The 20,013-nt window shown below is 48.5% G+C and overlaps 1 protein-coding gene and 1 long non-coding RNA gene across 3 annotated transcripts in view; both read right to left on the bottom strand.

Annotated features, from left to right (window-relative positions):
* Window positions 1–896: 896 nt before the first annotated feature.
* On the bottom strand, window positions 897–3,629 carry LOC138487557 (mucin-2-like). The gene has a single exon (XM_069614037.1). It carries the CDS (start codon window positions 3,627–3,629, stop codon window positions 897–899), a length of 2,733 nt encoding a protein of 910 aa, XP_069470138.1.
* Window positions 3,630–9,273: 5,644 nt separating this feature from the next.
* The window catches only part of LOC138489413 (uncharacterized), a 201,491-nt gene continuing 190,751 nt past the window's right edge, over window positions 9,274–20,013 (bottom strand). For both annotated transcript variants that reach the window (XR_011274794.1, XR_011274795.1), the window contains exons 2-3: window positions 10,958–11,426; window positions 9,274–10,399 (exon numbers count right to left, since the gene is read on the bottom strand). This is a non-coding gene — a long non-coding RNA (uncharacterized lncRNA). The remainder of the gene's footprint in view (window positions 10,400–10,957; window positions 11,427–20,013) is intronic.

The raw sequence follows: 20,013 nt of genomic DNA, 5'->3' as shown, positions 1-20,013 counted from the left end.
GCAACAATAGATATTTTCCATTTTGGTGAGCTGTACTTCTTTGGTAGACTGGCAGGTTGGTCCTAGTGGTTCGCGCTAGCCTTGAAGTTGTAAATGAGTTAATGATATGTTTAGTCAAAACAAGAAAAGGTTTATTCTTGAATGCTCGATGAAACACTTCAACCAACACGTGTTTCGACACTTGGTCTTTGTCAAGGCTGATAGTCGAAAAGAATATCAGAAAAATGTACAGTGTCAAACAATTGCATAAAAAATACAGAAATGCTCAATACATACCATGGTTAGGATAAGAGGGGCGAGGACAGGAAAAGCATGAGATGGACATGTGGATGAAAATCATTCAAAACATAAGGGTTCAACATACAATACATTTATTGGTTTGGGATATTGAGGTGTACACTCGCGACCTGTAATGATGAGGCTAATGATATCTTCCGGATGTCGTGTTAGACTTAATTTTTCCTTGTTAAATTGATTGATTGTCGCAGGGGTGTGGGTCCACACGGAGACATAGAGTTCCTCGACTCCGTTTGAAAATTAGACAGTAGTTGGTTTGTGCCTACACTCCTTTGCGCCACATTCTTATGACAGTCAAATAAATTTCCAGAGCCAAAATTTCTTTATACAAATAACTCTTGATTTATTTGTTATCTTATTCGCCCTTTAATGGATCCATTAAAGGGCGAATAAGATAACAAATAAATCAAGAGTTATTTGTATAAAGAAATTTTGGCTCTGGAAATTTATTTGACTGTCATAAGAATGTGGCGCAAAGGAGTGTAGGCACAAACCAACTACTATACAATACATTTAGTAACTTAGTAAACAATTTTTTAAAATTCTATCCAGTGCATAATTTGTTGTGGACTGGTGCCATAAGGAATCGCATACGTTCTTTATGTAATGAAAGAAGCTGAAGTGGAAGAAGCACCCAAAAGTCCCAAAACTGATGGTGTCACCGTTTGGTGAGGTGAAGCACTGGTGTGGTCGGTGGGCCATGCTCGTCTTGTAGTGTCGGAGAGGTTGGGAAGTGTCATGGTGTCCGGGGTAGGTGAAGCACTCGTGTGGTCGGTGGGCCATGCTCGTCTTGTAGTGTCGGAGAGGTTGGGAAGTGTCATGGTGTCCGGGGTAGGTGAAGCACTGGTGTGGTCGGTGGGCCATGCTCGTCTTGTAGTGTCGGAGAGGTTGGGAAGTGTCATGGTGTCCGGGGTAGGTGAAGCACTGGTGTGGTCGGTGGGCCATGCTCGTCTTGTAGTGTCGGAGAGGTTGGGAAGTGTCATGGTGTCCGGGGTAGGTGAAGCACTGGTGTGGTCGGTGGGCCATGCTCGTCTTGTAGTGTCGGAGAGGTTGGGAAGTGTCATGGTGTCCGGGGTAGGTGAAGCACTGGTGTGGTCGGTGGGCCATGCTCGTCTTGTAGTGTCGGAGAGGTTGGGAAGTGTCATGGTGTCCGGGGTAGGTGAAGCACTCGTGTGGTCGGTGGGCCATGCTCGTCTTGTAGTGTCGGAGAGGTTGGGAAGTGTCATGGTGTCCGGGTTAGGTGTAGCACTGGTGTGGTCTGTGGGCCATGCTCGTCTTGTAGTGTCGGAGAGGTTGGGAAGTGTCATGGTGTCCGGGATAGGTGAAGCACCGGTGTGGTCGGTGGGCCATGCTCGTCTTGTAGTGTCGGAGAGGTTGGGAAGTGTCATGGTGTCCGGGGTAGGGGAAGCACTCGTGTGGTCGGTGGGCCATGCTCGTCTTGTAGTGTCGGAGAGGTTGGGAAGTGTCATGGTGTCCAGGTTAGGTGAAGCACTGGTGTGGTTGGTGGGCCATGCTCGTCTTGTAGTGTCGGAGAGGTTGTGAAGTGTCATGTTGTCTGAGGTAGGTGAAGCACTCGTGTGGTTGGTGGGCCATGCTCGTCTTGTAGTGTCGGAGAGGTTGGGAAGTATCATGGTGTCCGGGTTAGGTGAAGCACTGGTGTGGTCTGTGGGCCATGCTCGTCTTGTAATGTCGGAGAGGTTGGGAAGTGTCATGTTGTCCGGGGTAGGTGAAGCACCGGTGTGGTTGGTGGGCCATGCTCGTCTTGTAGTGTCGGAGAGGTTGGGAAGTGTCATGGTATCCGGGGTAGGTGAAGCACCGGTGTGGTCGGTGGGCCATGCTCGTCTTGTAGTGTCGGAGAGGTTGGGAAGTGTCATGATGTCCGGGGTAGGTGAAGCACTTGTGTGGTCGGTGGGCCATGCTCGTCTTGTAGTGTCGGAGAGGTTGGGAAGTGTCATGGTGTCCGGGGTAGGTGAAGCACTGGTGTGGTCGGTGGGCCATACTCGTCTTGTAGTGTCGGAGAGGTTGGGAAGTGTCATGGTGTCCGGGGTAGGTGAAGCACTGGTGTGGTCGGTGGGCCATGCTCGTCTTGTAGTGTCGGAGAGGTTGGGAAGTGTCATGGTGTCCGGGGTAGGTGAAGCACTGGTGTGGTCGGTGGGCCATGCTCGTCTTGTAGTGTCAGAGAGGTTGGGAAGTGTCAGGATGTCCGGGGTAGGTGAAGCACTGGTGTGGTTGGTGGGCCATGCATGTCTTGTAGTGTCAGAGAGGTTGGGAAGTGTCATGGTGTCCGGGGTAGGTGAAGCACTGGTCTGGTCGGTGGGCCATGCTCGTCTTGTAGTGTCGGAGAGGTTGGGAAGTGTCATGGTGTCCGGGGTAGGTGAAGCACTGGTGTGGTCGGTGGGCCATGCTCGTCTTGTAGTGTCGGAGAGGTTGGGAAGTGTCATGGTGTCCGGGGTAGGTGAAGCACTGGTGTGGTCGGTGGGCCATGCTCGTCTTGTAGTGTCGGAGAGGTTGGGAAGTGTCATGGTGTCCGGGTTAGGTGTAGCACTGGTGTGGTCTGTGGGCCATGCTCGTCTTGTAGTGTCGGAGAGGTTGGGAAGTGTCATGGTGTCCGGGGTAGGTGAAGCACTCGTGTGGTCGGTGGGCCATGCTTGTCTTGTAGTGTCGGAGAGGTTGGGAAGTGTCATGGTGTCCGGGATAGGTGAAGCACTGGTGTGGTCGGTGGGCCATGCTCGTCTTGTAGTGTCGGAGAGGTTGGGAAGTGTCATGGTGTCCGGGGTAGGTGAAGCACTGGTGTGGTCGGTGGGCCATACTCGTCTTGTAGTGTCGGAGAGGTTGGGAAGTGTCATGGTGTCCGGGGTAGGTGAAGCACTGGTGTGGTCGGTGGGCCATGCTCGTCTTGTAGTGTCGGAGAGGTTGGGAAGTGTCATGGTGTCCGGGGTAGGTGAAGCACTGGTGTGGTCGGTGGGCCATGCTCGTCTTGTAGTGTCAGAGAGGTTGGGAAGTGTCAGGATGTCCGGGGTAGGTGAAGCACTGGTGTGGTTGGTGGGCCATGCATGTCTTGTAGTGTCAGAGAGGTTGGGAAGTGTCATGGTGTCCGGGGTAGGTGAAGCACTGGTCTGGTCGGTGGGCCATGCTCGTCTTGTAGTGTCGGAGAGGTTGGGAAGTGTCATGGTGTCCGGGGTAGGTGAAGCACTGGTGTGGTCGGTGGGCCATGCTCGTCTTGTAGTGTCGGAGAGGTTGGGAAGTGTCATGGTGTCCGGGGTAGGTGAAGCACTGGTGTGGTCGGTGGGCCATGCTTGTCTTGTAGTGTCGGAGAGGTTGGGAAGTGTCATGGTGTCCGGGTTAGGTGTAGCACTGGTGTGGTCTGTGGGCCATGCTCATCTTGTAGTGTCGGAGAGGTTGGGAAGTGTCATGGTGTCCGGGGTAGGTGACGCACTCGTGTGGTCGGTGGGCCATGCTTGTCTTGTAGTGTCGGAGAGGTTGGGAAGTGTCATGGTGTCCGGGGTAGGTGAAGCACTGGTGTGGTCGGTGGGCCATGCTCGTCTTGTAGTGTCGGAGAGGTTGGGAAGTGTCATGGTGTCCGGGGTAGGTGAAGCACTGGTGTGGTCGGTGGGCCATGCTCGTCTTGTAGTGGCGGAGAGGTTGGGAAGTGTCATGGTGTCCGGGGTAGGTGAAGCACTGGTGTGGTCGGTGGGCCATGCTCGTCTTGTAGTGTCGGAGAGGTTGGGAAGTGTCATGGTGTCTGGGGTAGGTGAAGCACTGGTGTGGTCGGTGGGCCATGCTCGTCTTGTAGTGTCAGAGAGGTTGGGAAGTGTCAGGATGTCCGGGGTAGGTGAAGCACTGGTGTGGTTGGTGGGCCATGCATGTCTTGTAGTGTCAGAGAGGTTGGGAAGTGTCATGGTGTCCGGGGTAGGTGAAGCACAGGTCTGGTCGGTGGGCCATGCTCGTCGTGTAGTGTCGGAGAGGTTGGGAAGTGTCACGGTGTTCGGGGTAGGTGAAGCACTGGTGTGGTCGGTGGGCCATGCTCGTCTTGTAGTGTCGGAGAGGTTGGGAAGTGTCATGGTGTCCGGGGTAGGTGAAGCACTGGTGTGGTCTGTGGACCATGCTCGTCTTGTAGTGTCAGAGAGGTTGGAAAGTGTCACGGTGTCCGGGGTAGGTGAAGCACTGGTGTGGTCGGTGGGCCATGCTTGTCTTGTAGTGTCGGAGAGGTTGGGAAGTGTCATGGTGTCCGGGTTAGGTGTAGCACTGGTGTGGTCTGTGGGCCATGCTCGTCTTGTAGTGTCGGAGAGGTTGGGAAGTGTCATGGTGTCCGGGGTAGGTGAAGCTCGTGTGGTCGGTGGGCCATGCTTGTCTTGTAGTGTCGGAGAGGTTGGGAAGTGTCATGGTGTCCGGGGTAGGTGAAGCACTGGTGTGGTCGGTGGGCCATGCTCGTCTTGTAGTGTCGGAGAGGTTGGGAAGTGTCATGGTGTCCGGGGTAGGTGAAGCACTGTTGTGGTCGGTGGGCCATGCTCGTCTTGTAGTGTCGGAGAGGTTGGGAAGTGTCATGGTGTCCGGGGTAGGTGAAGCACTGGTGTGGTCGGTGGGCCATGCTCGTCTTGTAGTGTCGGAGAGGTTGGGAAGTGTCATGGTGTCCGGGGTAGGTGAAGCACTGGTGTGGTCGGTGGGCCATGCTCGTCTTGTAGTGTCGGAGAGGTTGGGAAGTGTCAGGATGTCCGGGGTAGGTGAAGCACTGGTGTGGTTGGTGGGCCATGCATGTCTTGTAGTGTCAGAGAGGTTGGGAAGTGTCATGGTGTCCGGGGTAGGTGAAGCACAGGTCTGGTCGGTGGGCCATGCTCGTCGTGTAGTGTCGGAGAGGTTGGGAAGTGTCACGGTGTTCGGGGTAGGTGAAGCACTGGTGTGGTCGGTGGGCCATGCTCGTCTTGTAGTGTCGGAGAGGTTGGGAAGTGTCATGGTGTCCGGGGTAGGTGAAGCACTGGTGTGGTCTGTGGACCATGCTCGTCTTGTAGTGTCAGAGAGGTTGGAAAGTGTCACGGTGTCCGGGGTAGGTGAAGCACTGGTGTGGTCGGTGGGCCATGCTTGTCTTGTAGTGTCGGAGAGGTTGGGAAGTGCATTGGTGTCCGGGGTAGGTGAAGCACTGGTGTGGTCTGTGGGCCATGCTCGTCTTGTAGTGTCGGAGAGGTTGGGAAGTGTCATGGTGTCCGGGGTAGGTGAAGCACTGGTGTGGTCGGTGGGCCATGCTCGTCTTGTAGTGTCGGAGAGGTTGGGAAGTGTCATGGTGTCCGGGGTAGGTGAAGCACTGGTGTGGTCTGTGGGCCATGCTCGTCTTGTAGTGGCGGAGAGGTTGGGAAGTGTCATGGTGTCCGGGGTAGGTGAAGCACTGGTGTGGTCGGTGGGCCATGCTCTTTGTGTAGTGTCGGAGAGGTTGGGAAGTGTCATGATGTCCGGGGTAGGTGAAGCACTGGTGTGGTCGGTGGGCCATGCTCGTCTTGTAGTGTCAGAGAGGTTGGGAAGTGTCAGGATGTCCGGGGTAGGTGAAGCACTGGTGTGGTTGGTGGGCCATGCATGTCTTGTAGTGTCAGAGAGGTTGGGAAGTGTCATGGTGTCCGGGGTAGGTGAAGCACAGGTCTGGTCGGTGGGCCATGCTCGTCGTGTAGTGTCGGAGAGGTTGGGAAGTGTCACGGTGTTCGGGGTAGGTGAAGCACTGGTGTGGTCGGTGGGCCATGCTCGTCTTGTAGTGTCGGAGAGGTTGGGAAGTGTCACGGTGTCCGGGGTAGGTGAAGCACTGGTGTGGTCTGTGGACCATGCTCGTCTTGTAGTGTCAGAGAGGTTGGAAAGTGTCACGGTGTCCGGGGTAGGTGAAGCACTGGTGTGGTCGGTGGGCTATGCTCGTCTTGTAGTGTCGGAGAGGTTGGGAAGTGTCATGGTGTCCGGGGTAGGTGAAGCACTGGTGTGGTCGGTGGGCCATGCTCGTCTTGTAGTGTCGGAGAGGTTGGGAAGTGTCATGGTGTCCGGGGTAGGTGAAGCACTGGTGTGGTCGGTGGGCCATGCTCGTCTGGTAGTGTCGGAGAGGTTGGGAAGTGTCATGGTGTCCGGGGTAGGTGAAGCACTGGTGTGGTCGGTGGGCCATGCTCTTTGTGTAGTGTCGGAGAGGTTGGGAAGTGTCATGATGTCCGGGGTAGGTGAAGCACTGGTGTGGTCGGTGGGCCATGCTCGTCTTGTAGTGTCGGAGAGGTTGGGAAGTGTCATGGTGACCAGGGTAGGGTTACTGTGCAGGTGGCAGAAGGAGTTTGCTGTGCGCAGGGATGCTAGGAAAGTTCGAGTGGGACTCTCCAAAGCTAGCGTCTTCGATTGACCTGTATATCGCATGAAATGAAAGCAAATAAGTGGGTGGCCCACAGAGAATAATAGTGCGGATATGTCAGTGACACTTGGAATCATGGCGCTAGTGAGCACTTACCCCAATGGTCCCTTGTAATGTTCCAGTTATTACCATGCTTGAAACGCAGATAGTAAACGGTCCTGTTTGTGGAACTGTGAAGGATGACAATAGTCCTAATCAGAGGGAAAAGGGGATGCTGCTCAGCAGGGGTGGTGGTTGGTAGTAACATGGACTTGCCAGTCTGTCCTGTAAACATTGGCAGGTTGATAGTATGACTTGGCAAGAAAGGCTGGCTCTCCTATAACGTTCTGGGAAGAGCTGGGATCGTACGTTAATGTCAGGATAGCTCAGGGGCAACGTGCTCACCTTGGAAGCAAGACGACACGGAGCAATACAGGATCGATCCCCGGGTCCGTGCTTAAAGACCTCTGGGTATTAAGCGCGTTAAAAATAACCACTCATATCATACAAATATATATATAACAAGGGTAATGGTGGCTAAGAACAGAGATCCGCCATGACAGTATAGTAGATAAGAGTTTGAACAAGCTGGTTGCACAAAGCTTAAAGACGCTACCAACAGCAATATGTAACACACTGGGTAGCCCGGTGGGTTGGAGCAGAGTGAGGCAGGCAAGTTCATAAATAATGGAATTGAGACGACCTGCTTAGGGTTGCTATGATCCTGCCAAGCGGATGCAGGATATTCGGTCTGAAGATAGCGCGCGCGCGGAGATGCGCTGCGATAGCAACATGTGGCCCATTGCTAAACACTAACAGAAGTCGGTAGATGGGAAATTGGATGGAGCACTCACCTAATGGAGGCGGAATTCCTTGTCGGGAATCGCCCTGCACGTCTTTCTCGTGTTGGGCGCGCGCCCATCTACGCGCCCGTGTTTATACTTTAGTAGTGACGTCACACACTCTCAACGCATGACGTATGCAAAAAAGATGTCAATATTGAAAATCAGTCTGCCCATGTCTAAAACAGCACGATGTGCACAAATGAGGCGCGGTGGCATTGCTTACGAGTGGCATTTACACGAGGTGTTGCTTCTATGAAAGGAACAATAGAGGCTGGCGTGATAAGCGGGCGATGGCAGAGTGAGTCACAGGCATAAAGGGCAGGATTAGCAGACGAGCATTGTTGCCAGGAGGCAGAGTGCACAATGACTTGTAGAGGGAGCAAGTGAGGGCTCCTAAGTGTGATAGCTACCGCCAACAAATGTTATAACAGCATGGAGGACGAGCCCCATCACGATTGCTATAAAGTACAGCACATTGAGAAGGATTTGAGATCTGTCAGCCACAAACGAGAAGCAACACTAGGGGGTGGGGGGAGGCGGGACAGTCACTGCACTGTGGCAGATCTATTGTTTGTGCATCTCTGGAGATTGTTTTGTACCTTTTTCTTTTAAAAATGTAATAAAGATGGTTAATAAAAAAAGAAAGATTGCTACAAAATCACGGAAATAGATGTCAAGACAGGTATTGAATTACCAAAGAAGGGCACGGCCTCTGGCCCGATCACATTCCCATCGACATCTTTAAGGCAGATCCCTCTATTTGGGTTCTGTTTTTAACCTGTTTTTTAAAATTACCTATATCCATCCAATTATGTTCCGCCAAGTTGGCGAACTGCGGAAATCGTTCTGATTTTTAAAAGAGACGAGCACACCTTACCTGGTAAACATAGGCCCATCCGCTTATTGACAGTCTAGCTAAAGTGTACGGCAAGGCCTTGCTCAAAGGTTGGCAAGAATAGGCCTACAATGAATGTGCTATTGCAGAAACGCAGGCAGGTTTTACTTGCGATATTGGAATGATCATCCAGGCTTTCTGCCTTTTTTAAGTATTAACCAAATTTGTAATTTTACAAAAAGTCCCTTTATATCTTGTTTTTATTGATTTTCAAACTGCTTTTGATTGTATAAACTGAGATGTACTGTGGTCAGTTTTAAGGAATTCAAATGTTCCCGCTGGTATTCTAAATCCCATTAGAAGATTGTACGCGCTCATCACAGCAGTGGTCATGTTGGGCCAGAGCAGTGAGCAGACTGCCATTTCCAGTTACGAACGGGGCACGCCAAGGTTCTCTCCCTGCCCCATTCCTTTTCCTTTTATATATTAATGATCTGGAAAGCAAACTCGCAGGCTCAGGAGTAGATGCCTACAAGATAGGCAACACAAATATTGGCATCCTCCTATATGCGGTTGATGCTGTCCTTATATCTAAGACAAGATATGGTTTGCAAAAATAATTCAATATTAAGAATAATTTCTGCAAATAGAGAACTTGTATCATCAATAGACAGAAAACCATGTCTATGGTTTGCCTTCCCTCTTACACGCTTAAGGACAACATTACTTTAGAATGAGTAACTCTTCAAGAGGTCAATCACTTTGATTATCTTGGAATAAGATTCCAAAAGGAAATCAAATGAACCAATCAAAAAATAAAAAGTGATCTTACATTGAGCAGTTGTACAAATGCACTTTTCACTTTAAATGCCCGTCTTGGAAACCACTCACCGCTGACAGCTGTAATGAACTCATGATGGCAACAGTTAAGACAGGCACAAGTGATCACAGTTCAAGGGTGTTTATTAAACTGTATATGCAGGTTGGAAAAATGCCTAACCTAAACCTAAATCTAAGATGGGAGCAAGCTACAACATCAACTAATAATAAGGCAGTCCTAGTGGCGTCTTGTTAAATAAAAGGGCCTATACTATGAATAACCTATTGCCAATCCTTACGCTAAATACCAACAATGAGTGTGGGATAAGGTTCACAGGAAAGAAAGAAGTGTTCACAAATAATAAGGCAAGATGCTATAGCACTGTACAATGTTAAGCTCACAACCTGGTACAAACTGTTTTTTAACAGCCATGAGGCCTGTGTGAAACCTTTATCTCATTCCGTTCAGTGGTATGGATGCTCCCCAATATGACTCTTCTGGTGGCTGTAAAGAGTACTCTTATGGGTAAAGCTTTCATCACACTCCCTACACTGGTATGGTTTCTCTCCGGTGTGGTATCTCTGGTGGCTCTTCAGGGATGATGCCTGATTAAAGTGTTTACCACATTCTGTGCACCCATAGGGCTTCCCCCCAGTGTGGATCCTTTGATGGCGGTTCAGCATTGTGGCGCGACTGAAGCTTTTGTTGCATTCTAGGCATTGATAGGGCTTCCCCCCTGTATGAATCATCTGATGTTGGAACAGAGTAGAGCGAAAAGTGAAGGTTTTCACTCACTCCGTACACTGGTATGGCCACCCCCCTGTATGGATCCTCTGATGTTGGTACAGATGGGAGATCTGGGTGAAGCTTCTCTCACACTCTGTACACTGGTATGGTCGCCACCCAGTATGGATCTTCTGATGCTGGTACAGATTTGATCTCCGTGTGAAGCTTTTCCCACACTCAGAGCACTGGTATGGTCGCACCCCATTATGTATCTTCTGATGCTGATGCAGATTTGATCTGTCAGTGAAACTTTTCACACACTCCGTACACTGGTATGGTCGCACCCCAGTATGGGTCTTATGGTGCTGGTTCAGATTTGAGGAACAGGTGAAGCTATCATCACATTCCGAGCACTTGAATGGTCTCCCCCCTGTATGGGATCTCTGATGTATTGTCAGTTGTGTAAAGTACTGATCACATTCCATGGACTCGTAGAACTTCTCCCCAGTATGGATCCTTTGATGGCTGCTCATTCTCTGTTGAAAGAAGCAGAGGTTCCACATATTATTTTACGTCATCTCACATCCTAAATTTCAATAGACCTAGTGCTGAGCTGTTCATTATCATTTGGCTCCCCACCCACAAACTGACTGGGTGATCCTGGGTGAAGCCATTTGGGTCATGCCTCAGATTAAAGTAGGAGCTTAAGACCTAGGCACAGTCCATTCTCAGCAAATATAACCAAATAAACCCTTTAGAACATTCATCAATCAACAGGGAAAAAGGACAACATATACTGGGATAATACTACGATTTGAATGTACAATGCTGGAGCAAATATCTAGAAGAATGTGGCCCCATCCAAACCATGAATAGGTGCCACCTGGTGAATAGGTGGCACCTGGCGGTGAATTTCACTTTCACTACTTCAAGCAATGTTTTGTAATACAGTAAATTCAATGGGGAAATAGAGAATTATAGCTGGGCAGCCCTCAGATATTTTACACTGAGGGGGTTGTGAGTGAAATCTGATAGGACAACATACACAGTAGCTCATAGCTAACCATATACAATGTTGTCTATGGCCCGTTTACCTTTTTCACCTCCTGCAGCAACCAATCGGAGCTGTCTTCCCCGTCCTTGGAAGTGTATGTGTGTGGTGCAAATGTGAAAATGTGCTTAAGACATGCCCACTGGCACCCCACGATTAATCGCTGTGTAATGGAGGAAGATATGGGATCGTTCGTGATTTGGAGCCCGTCTCTCTGAGAGTGGGTAAGTCTCTGGAACTTTCCTTAGTGGTTTAGTGGCTTAGTCCATAAGCCCAGTGTCCTACTGTTGATCTCTGGCGGGACCACGTCATATTTGGTGCTGCCCTGTATGCTTGCGGCATTCTCATGCAGATCTCTCCCTCCCCCTTGATCCGAGAAACTCTACGCTGGATCGTCCGGATGCAGGGGTCACTTAGCCGCTCTGTTTTCGTTTGATGGGGATGATGATTGTAGTGATGTTTCTTTGGTTCTCGTGGGCTGGTCACAGTGGTCACTTTCTATTTCTTGATATCTGCAACAGGAAGAAAAATTCTGTTGAACATCTTTGTCAGGGCACGTGGCAGTAACTTTTTTTGCAAACAAGCATCCAGGCCCTCTCAGCTGCCACCAGAGTTGGAACAACCACTGAATACCCCTCTCCACCTTCCTCCCCCATTCTGACAAGGCAGGCCCTTGGCCTTCCCGCACTGAATTGACCTTCTCTGCCCTGTACACTTGATCCTTTAGAGTGATTACATGCTGGTTCAATTTGTGAGCCACTCCCTCTCTTTAGGGAGTAACTCCAAATCCAGGCAATTCACCTGTTAAGTCCTATGGGTAACTTTCCAAAATACCATAATCGCAGCTGTATAAAGGCAAACTACTTCTGTACATATATCCGTTACACTCTGCATTGTGACTTTCATTTTTTAAATAATTATCAGCACATGGGGATCGTTAATTACCTCCTCTCAGCCAATCAGAATGTTTATAATGCAGTCCATAACTACTGGTATTTACTGAATTCTGAGCATTCTGTTGTTAAAAGTCGAAAGGGAAACAATGCAATTTCCAGGCAACATTTCTTTCAACGAGACACTTGCTGTTAAACAGTACCTTTTTTGCGGCAGCAGCCCACTTAACACACCAAAGAAAAAGCGACACCCTGGGGAAATACTTTCACTTTCTCATAGAGAAACTGTTTTCTTTTACATGGCACTTAACGAATGCTCCTTTTAAACCTGCTCCAGTTTTGCCAAGATTGAATTGAAAAACAACCTTGTGATTTCAATGCTACAAAATAAAACCACATTTAACTCAGTTTGTCTATTTACTTTACTCACTATATGCACATTCTTTACTTCACCACCAACACTTGAAAACCTATATTGCTGCCACCTCTATGTGCTAATAGCCATTTAGACCGCGGGGGGGGAGGGGAGGGCTGGGGGGGTCATTATCACTTGGGTTAATAACTCTTCCCTGACTAACGACCCCTATATTAATTTTAATAATGATGAAACATAACTTTATTTGGCAGTTAGAGCCATAAAAGCATCACAATACAAACAACAATTCATATTTAAAACACAACAGCACATCTAAAAATGCTTAATATAGCACCACATTAAAACGAATCATCACTTCTTTAAAATACATCAATCACTTTTTAAGAACAAGTTATAAAAGTTTACTGGTCGCAGCAACCCACAATTTCAACAGATTTAAAAAACTTAACAGGGATAATTAGACAGCACCAAGCAGATGAGTATACAGTCTCACTAGATGTTGGATCTTCTTAGCCAAGCCAGGTGCAAATATTTTGAAACAGAAAATACAGCAGCTAGGTCTTTGGCATTTGTGCAAAGCTCAAGGGAAACTTGCACTGACCTCACATTCCTTAGTTCAAATAATGGTAACAAGCATCGCAATCTGAGGTCATTATATCGATCACAAAAGAAAAGAAATGCATGACAGATTTGTGAGTGGCACCTTAAGCTACACAAACAGGGTTATTAGTGGACTTCCAGTTTGCAGTCTAGGATGCTACTTTCAACGTGTTGCTACGCAGCTGCACATATAATGAGCACGCGTACCCAGGCATTATACTATGGAGGTATTCCTCAAATCCAAGCATCAATTTACAGGTCATGTTTGTTTGTTTGTTTATTTATTTGTAATGCGCACCAGACCCAGAGGTATCAGGGCGGAGCAACAAGACAGTGCAAAGCTTACAGAGTTACAGGGTATGGGCAAGGTAAAACATATATTCAGGTTATAAACAGGAAGGATACATAGATAGAGCAGGCAGGTATCAAGAAATACTTTGATGGGAAAGCCAGATACATCCTAAGTATGAATAGTACAGGAATCAATCCTAGAGATCCGTGGATTTAAGCAAGTTAATGTAATTACATCTAAAAGCGTCCAGTGCTCAATACCATTCAATCCTGTTTCATTCGATCAATAAGTGCTTCACGGGAAGCAATCTTAACACTCAACTTTGAGCTCGGGGTTATACTGTGTGGGCTCTCCCAGAGTAGAGGCAAATCAAGTCTGATGAGCTCTGCACGCACAAATCTAAACCACGGAAGTCAGTGGGCCCCTTTTAAGGTCAGGAAATTGGTTAGAGCCGAACGATAGCGAGCCAAGTGCTCATTAGACCATATCCTGACCCAATAGAGCAGGGTCTCGTGGATAGAACACCAGCGGGGGCAGGTAGCACTCCCATCGAATACTGGCTATTGGAGCCCCCTTTGACTGCATTAATAGTGCCTGTAGGAAATCATTCTGTGCAACACTGAGGGAGGACACCTTTTGATGGCCCCAGAGCTCAGCTCCGTATGTTGCCGCAGGCAGGGCCTAGGATCTATAGAGTTCCAGCGCAGGAGAGACTGCTCTCCTGCCATGAGCATTGAAGAACCTCCGGATTCCCCAGCACAATATTTTTCAATTGTCGCTGTTGCCTTGTATCGATGACTCGTCCAGAGTAGGTTTTTGGAGAACCGAATACTTAGACTTATTCCAGAATTTGGGCCCTTGCTTTCAATTCTCAGGGTAGTCTTTTTGCAGACTTGTGCCTAAATACCATTGCCGTTGGTATTTCGGTATTAATCACCAATTGTAAGCTTTTACATTTCTTGGTGAATATATCAAAGTTACGCTTTAGACCCATAGGTGAGGTTGACAAGATAAACGTGTCATCTGCAAGCAACAACTTTGGTAGCCTATCATCACCAAACCTAGGAAGATCAAGGCAGTGGTTCATGAGTTCCCTTATAATCTCATTAATATACATGCTGAAAAGCAAGGGGGCCAATATGCAGCCCTGCCGTACGCCCTTCTCAACTGGTAATGGCTTCCTTAGTTCCCCCTAAGCCTCATCTCACTAATGCTGTATTACTGGCATAAAGGCCGCAAATGTTATTTATGAGGTGAACTGGTGCACCCATCTTAGTTAAGGACTCCCACAACAGCTTGCTTGGGACACAATCGAAAGCTCTGCAAAGGGCTACAATAATTGCATAGATTCGAACCCTGTTAAGCATGATGTATTTTGACAAGATCAGACCCATCCTAAAACACTGGTCTACCCTACCAGAGCTCTGGCGAAAGCCTGCCTGCAGGTGGCTTATTGCCTGCTCCTCGTCTGCCCATGCCTGCAGTCAACCCAGAAGCACCATCGCATAGATATTTCCTGCGCATCGAGGAATGAAATAGGCCTATAATTCCCAAGGACATGCCCATCACCCAGACAGGCACAAATTATGTGTCAATTTTCGTGTCACATCAACCACAGAATGAAAGATGTGACATAGGGCAGGATCCCATACAGACACCTCACCCTGGAAAAGATCTATTGGCATTTGGTCAGGCCCTGGGGCCTTACCTGCCCCCAGAGCCATAATGGCCCTTTCCACCTGCTCATGCTCCATCTTCGACCCGCATAGGAAGCCCTAATGTTACTTTACAGGTGAGTTGGCTACAATACAGGGCCCTAAAGTGTTTATGCCAGGAGTCAGAAGTAATTTGGCACCTTAGTAGTTCTGATGAATTTAGGCCCTTCCCATTAATTAGCCTCTAAAAACCAACAGTGTCACCGATCGGCAAGCTAAATTCAGATCATCCCAGCGGTCCCGATTATATGCAGACTTCTTGCTCTGTGTTATTGCTTTATAGTTTTCCCTCAATGATCGCAGAGGATGCTGTGCTACTGGGTTTGCCAAGTTCGATTAGTTCAATGGGCTTGCCTACGCAGTCTTACAATCTGCGTCAAACCAGCCCTTAGACTTTAGAGCTTCTTGGCAAACTTTCTTTGGTTTAGTGACAAAGGGGTAAATGGTATGAGCCAAGTTGTCATAGGCATCCAGAACGCTCCCAGGGGGAGTTCCATCTCTGCAGATTAAAAGGAGACGAGGGTCGATGGCAACATAGAGACTATATTTAATTTGACTATAGTGACCTGTAGCCCATTTAATGCTTTGGCTGGCACAGCCAGTGGTGGTAATCAATGAACTTTCGGTACCTGGCCGGCTAGCGTTCCCCCGGGAGCACAAGCCCCTGATTTCACTACAAATTGGGCTATGGACGCTCTGACTGCGCTTAAGGATTCTTAGTCTAACAACTGTCTCCCAATCCACAGCACTGGCAAAAATATAATCAATCCTGGAACTACCCATCGGGCCCTCAAAGGTAAGGTTATGTTAGGGTTGGCTCTTATACTTGCATGTGCGCTGAGCCAGGACTGATGTCACCATCAGAATGTAGGCTGTGAGTCTGGAGTGTGAGATTAGAATGTTTGGGGTTGAATGGGTTCTAACCCAGGCAGTTAGATTATGTGAGCCTGGGTGGTGGGAGCCAGTGGGCTCCTGTCCCTTTCCTCTTTATCTCCTAATGACTTGTTGACATCTGATCCTGTAACCTAAGAAGCTAATAAAGTAACCACTATGCGTACCTGGCCTGTGTATCCTGAGTGTCCCTTGGAGTGAACCCTATGACCAAGAGCCGGTCATAACAATTGGCGACGAGGATGGTCCAAGGTATGGTGAAGGAGGACCTTGGAGTGGACACCAAGTGAAGCAAAAGGAGATACAGGTACCTGTGTGATGTCATGTGAGAGAGGAGAAGAGACTCTGCTGCGGGGGGTGCAGGCAAGAGGACAAGTGAATGAAAGGAGAGAGGGAGAGCCCACTGCCCCCCATAGACTGTTTGCGCCCATCACCCAGGGCTGTTTGAGCCAGTCCACCAGGCTGGAAGGGACAGCCTGTCAGAGGAGACTCCTGGGAAGAAGGTAGAGTGCCCTGTTTGAGGCCAGGAGTCATTAGAGGCTGTCCAAGAGTCTGGAGAAATGGAAAGCACCCAGGGCTGGAAGGGACAGCCTGTCAGAGGAGACCCCTGGGAGGAATGGAGAGTGCCCTGTTTGAGGCCAGGAGTCATTAGAGGCTGTCCAAGAGTCTGGAGAAATGGAAAGCACCCAGGGCTGGAAGGGACAGCCTGTCAGAGGAGACCCCTGGGAGGAATGGAGAGTGCCCTGTTTGAGGCCAGGAGTCATTAGAGGCTGTCCAAGAGTCTGGAGAAATGGAAAGCACTCAGGGCTGTTTGAGTCAGCCACCAGGTACTTCTTTAGTCAGCCCCCAGGGCTGTTGCAGGCGGCCACCCAGGGGTGTCAGAAGCACCCTGCCCCATGGAGCCTGGGGCAAGGATGGCCTGTTGGAGTCTGCCAGGAGCAGGCCCCCTGGTACATGAGGAGACATTGGCAGGGTTGCATGAGGCTGCCCAAGTGTGCCACCATTTCCTGAGTGACTATGCCAGCATTATTTAAAAAGGGGAAGTGTAATTTCCATGCCAAGTAAGCGTAATTGTGCCTTTTATGCACCTGGAGGCTAAAGGTTTTAATGAGAATAGACGCTATGCTGATTTGGTCTGAGGTGGGGACCATGCAATGAGAAAATGGTTACTGTTTGGGTTTGGGTATGATAGTAGTTTTTGGGGATGATTAGTTTATGCTTGCAGAAGAAATTTTGGAGTTTCATTTAAAAGTAAAATGTCATAATGGATTGAGCAACGATGTGGCAAGCAGTGACTGAAGAGTACTGTTGTGCATTAGTAGTGAATTACCATGAGAAGTATTAGTGAGAATGATGTTGCACTTAGAATAGGAGATGCATTTTATTAAAGAGGAGCCCACCAGGGTTAACATAACAGGTTAGCAGGCTGGTCTGTGCCAAACCAGCCATTGCAGGCTTGTAGATTGACACTATATATCAAGCGAGCTGTTTCAATGGCCAGTCGATGAACTCTGGTAGGTTTCTCGCACACCGCAGTGGGAATTCAAAGTGCAGCATCAAACTCATCCCACAGATCCACCATTTTGTCGATTGGCTCTATTTGCATATTTAAGCCCCCCATGGCCAGCACTAGAGGACTTGTTCCCTCTCATGATTTGATGTCAATAATAGTTTGACACCATTTTTTAAACTCTCCATAGGGGTACTACCATAGGCTCTTTTACAGATGTTGAATATGATAACCCGTCTGCCCTCCCCTTTGGCTATTACCAACACTATAAATCATCCGAATCAGTAGATCTTTACTCAAAATTGAGGCCCAAAGAGGAGCCCACCAGGGTTAACAGGCTGCCCCTTTGGTCTCCCCCGCAAGGAGCCCATTGTTGCTGGTTTAACAAAAGAAGCAAAACCCTGGAGTAGCACAGTAGTCATATCCCTGGTTCCCTGCATACAAATCACATCAAACCCCTGATGTGGCCTTGTGGAACCCCAATTGTTACTGGCATCGAATCAATAGTCTCAGTGGGGGGGAGGGGGCAGCCCAGTTCAGCCAAGACCGGTCAATCGACTTCTTCCAACCCATTGTCTATTCTTAGGTCGTATTCTGTATCGTGCAAAGATACTGTGACTCCTGGATGGAATTTGTTCAGGACCGAGATACTACTGGATGGTGGGTGCAATCGCAGAGCAATATTTGAGCCAGCAGGGGGATAGGCGAGTAACTCGATTGATAGAAACCCATCCACAAGCCATCCATTAGCCAGAGTCAGTCATAATAAATCTACAGTCTCTCAGAATCAGCATTCTTTCACACCACTTATGTCATCCCTGATAATAGATAGACAGCCCCTCACATGTCGGAGCCACTGGATGGCTTTATTCACAAGGGCTTCCTTGCTCTCATAGGATCCAGCCGTTAGCCTTGGTACATTCACCATATAAACGATGTTATGTGGACCCTGTGAACCCCCAGTCTTTGGAGTCCACGAATGCTGAGATGGAAATGGATTAGATAAGGGCTGCAGTTTAGGTTCAATACCCACAGGGCCATGTGCAATTTTCCAAGGCCTCACTGGTGAGTTTGCAGAGGAGAATCTATCGATGGTTTCAGTCAAGGTACTGGACTTTCCCAGTTGGATTTTTTCTCCAACTATCCTAGGTCGATACGACTGTGGGCAGAAAGTACTTTGGCCACCTCTCGTCAACCCTGCATTTTGATTCTTGTATGACCCAGTCTCTTGGCCAACCAAAGGTCGAGATGAAAATTCCCTTGTGCCAGAGGCCCCCTTTGGTATTGGGTTCATCACATGTGTCGTGGGGTGTCTAGAAGTGCGTGGGTTGCCAGGTGCTCTGGAAGGTTGCATGAAGGTGGATTTGCCATCTGTTTCGGTGTGTTGTGTCACACACGAGTAACCCAAGGTTTTGGAAGAGTTTCCAATACGGGTGAGCTTGGTCACCTCACTCCTTAGATAGGAGGTTGCTTCCTTATGTTTTTCATGCTCCCTGTGATAGCTCTCAGGGTTTTAGAACCACAAGCGCACAAGTTACTGTTGCAGGAGGCATCCACGGGTTTTTCGATGATAGTCTAATTAGAAGTGGTATCCTGCATCCTTGATGGTTCAAGGCACCCCTTGTCAGCATTCCTCAATGTTGTGGTATTTGAGCAATTACATTGTTTTTATCCTTGCCCTAGTCACATCCACCCAAGGTATCGCAGACATCTAAAAGGACATAATGGTTGCTAAGGGACATACCAAGGGCAACCTTTACAACCTCACACTCAGGAGTTTGTACGTGAGGTTCCAGCATGAAACTAAAGCTCGTTGGAGACAACTCCTACTCCAGCTGCAGGAGCCTGAATGGCTTTGTGTATAGCGGCAGCCACAGGGCGGTCCTAAAACAAGAATTATCCTCCAACAAGCTCTACTTATCTGCGGCCACCCTTGAGATATCATATCCACATACTCCTCCTCCTGCTGCTGCTGCCTTACCAGAAAGCCCACACCCAGTCTCGACTCGTACAGGTTACGGTCTGGAGGATGGAACGTGGCAGCCAGTGACTAACATCCATGCACCATAACTCCTTAGGACTTTTCACAAGGAATTCCCACATTAACCTGCTCCACAGAAGGGGGCTAGAATGGAGTATACTGTTAGGAATACTCCGTTAGGGAATTTCTATGGTCAGATGGTGTCATTCATTCCTGCAGCGGTATGTGCATCGGTCCATCTGGTGCAGGCCATTGGGGTAACAGATCACCTATTGCTATGTTAGGGGCATCGGTTTCCTCCTTTAATGGTGGGTCTAGTCTAGGCAACTGAAGGATCGGGGCTGTGTTGAAAGACTCCTGTAAGGATTGGAAGGCTGTTTCGGCTGATGAATTCCATTGGTAAGGAACTCTTTTCCTCAATAAAGGTGTAAGTGTATGTGTCATTTGAGAATAATGAGATATGAAGCATTGATAACAGTTGGCAAAGCCAAGAAATCTTTGGAGTTTGTTTACATTCTTTAGTGTAGGCCACTATTGAACCACTTGGATTTTCTTGGGATCCATACTGACTCCAACTGAAGACAAAATATAGCCCAGGAAGGCAATCATCCGATGAAAGGAACATTTGGACAATTTGGCATAGAGGTTATGTTGTTGTTGCAGTTTCAATATTTATTTGACATGCAGTCAGATTCAGAAGGATGTGACCTTTGCCCAGATACAGTGTTCTGGGGTGAATTGCTGTCTTTATAAATTCCACAACCCTGTCTTCATCACTTTTCAGATCTACCGTGCTCCAGATAAGATTTGGAAGTGGGACTATTTTTTAAAGTTGGGAGTA

This window comes from Ambystoma mexicanum, chromosome 9, assembly GCF_040938575.1.
Source record: "Ambystoma mexicanum isolate Mex_15411 chromosome 9, UKY_AmexF1_1, whole genome shotgun sequence".
NCBI classification, from domain to species: domain Eukaryota; kingdom Metazoa; phylum Chordata; class Amphibia; order Caudata; family Ambystomatidae; genus Ambystoma; species Ambystoma mexicanum.
This window is presented reverse-complemented; position numbering and strand designations above follow the sequence as displayed.

Excerpts from the sequence above, each read along its gene's own strand:
- LOC138487557 (XM_069614037.1), bottom strand. The coding sequence starts at position 3,629 with ATGACACTTCCCAACCTCTCCGACACTACAAGACAAGCATGGCCCACC.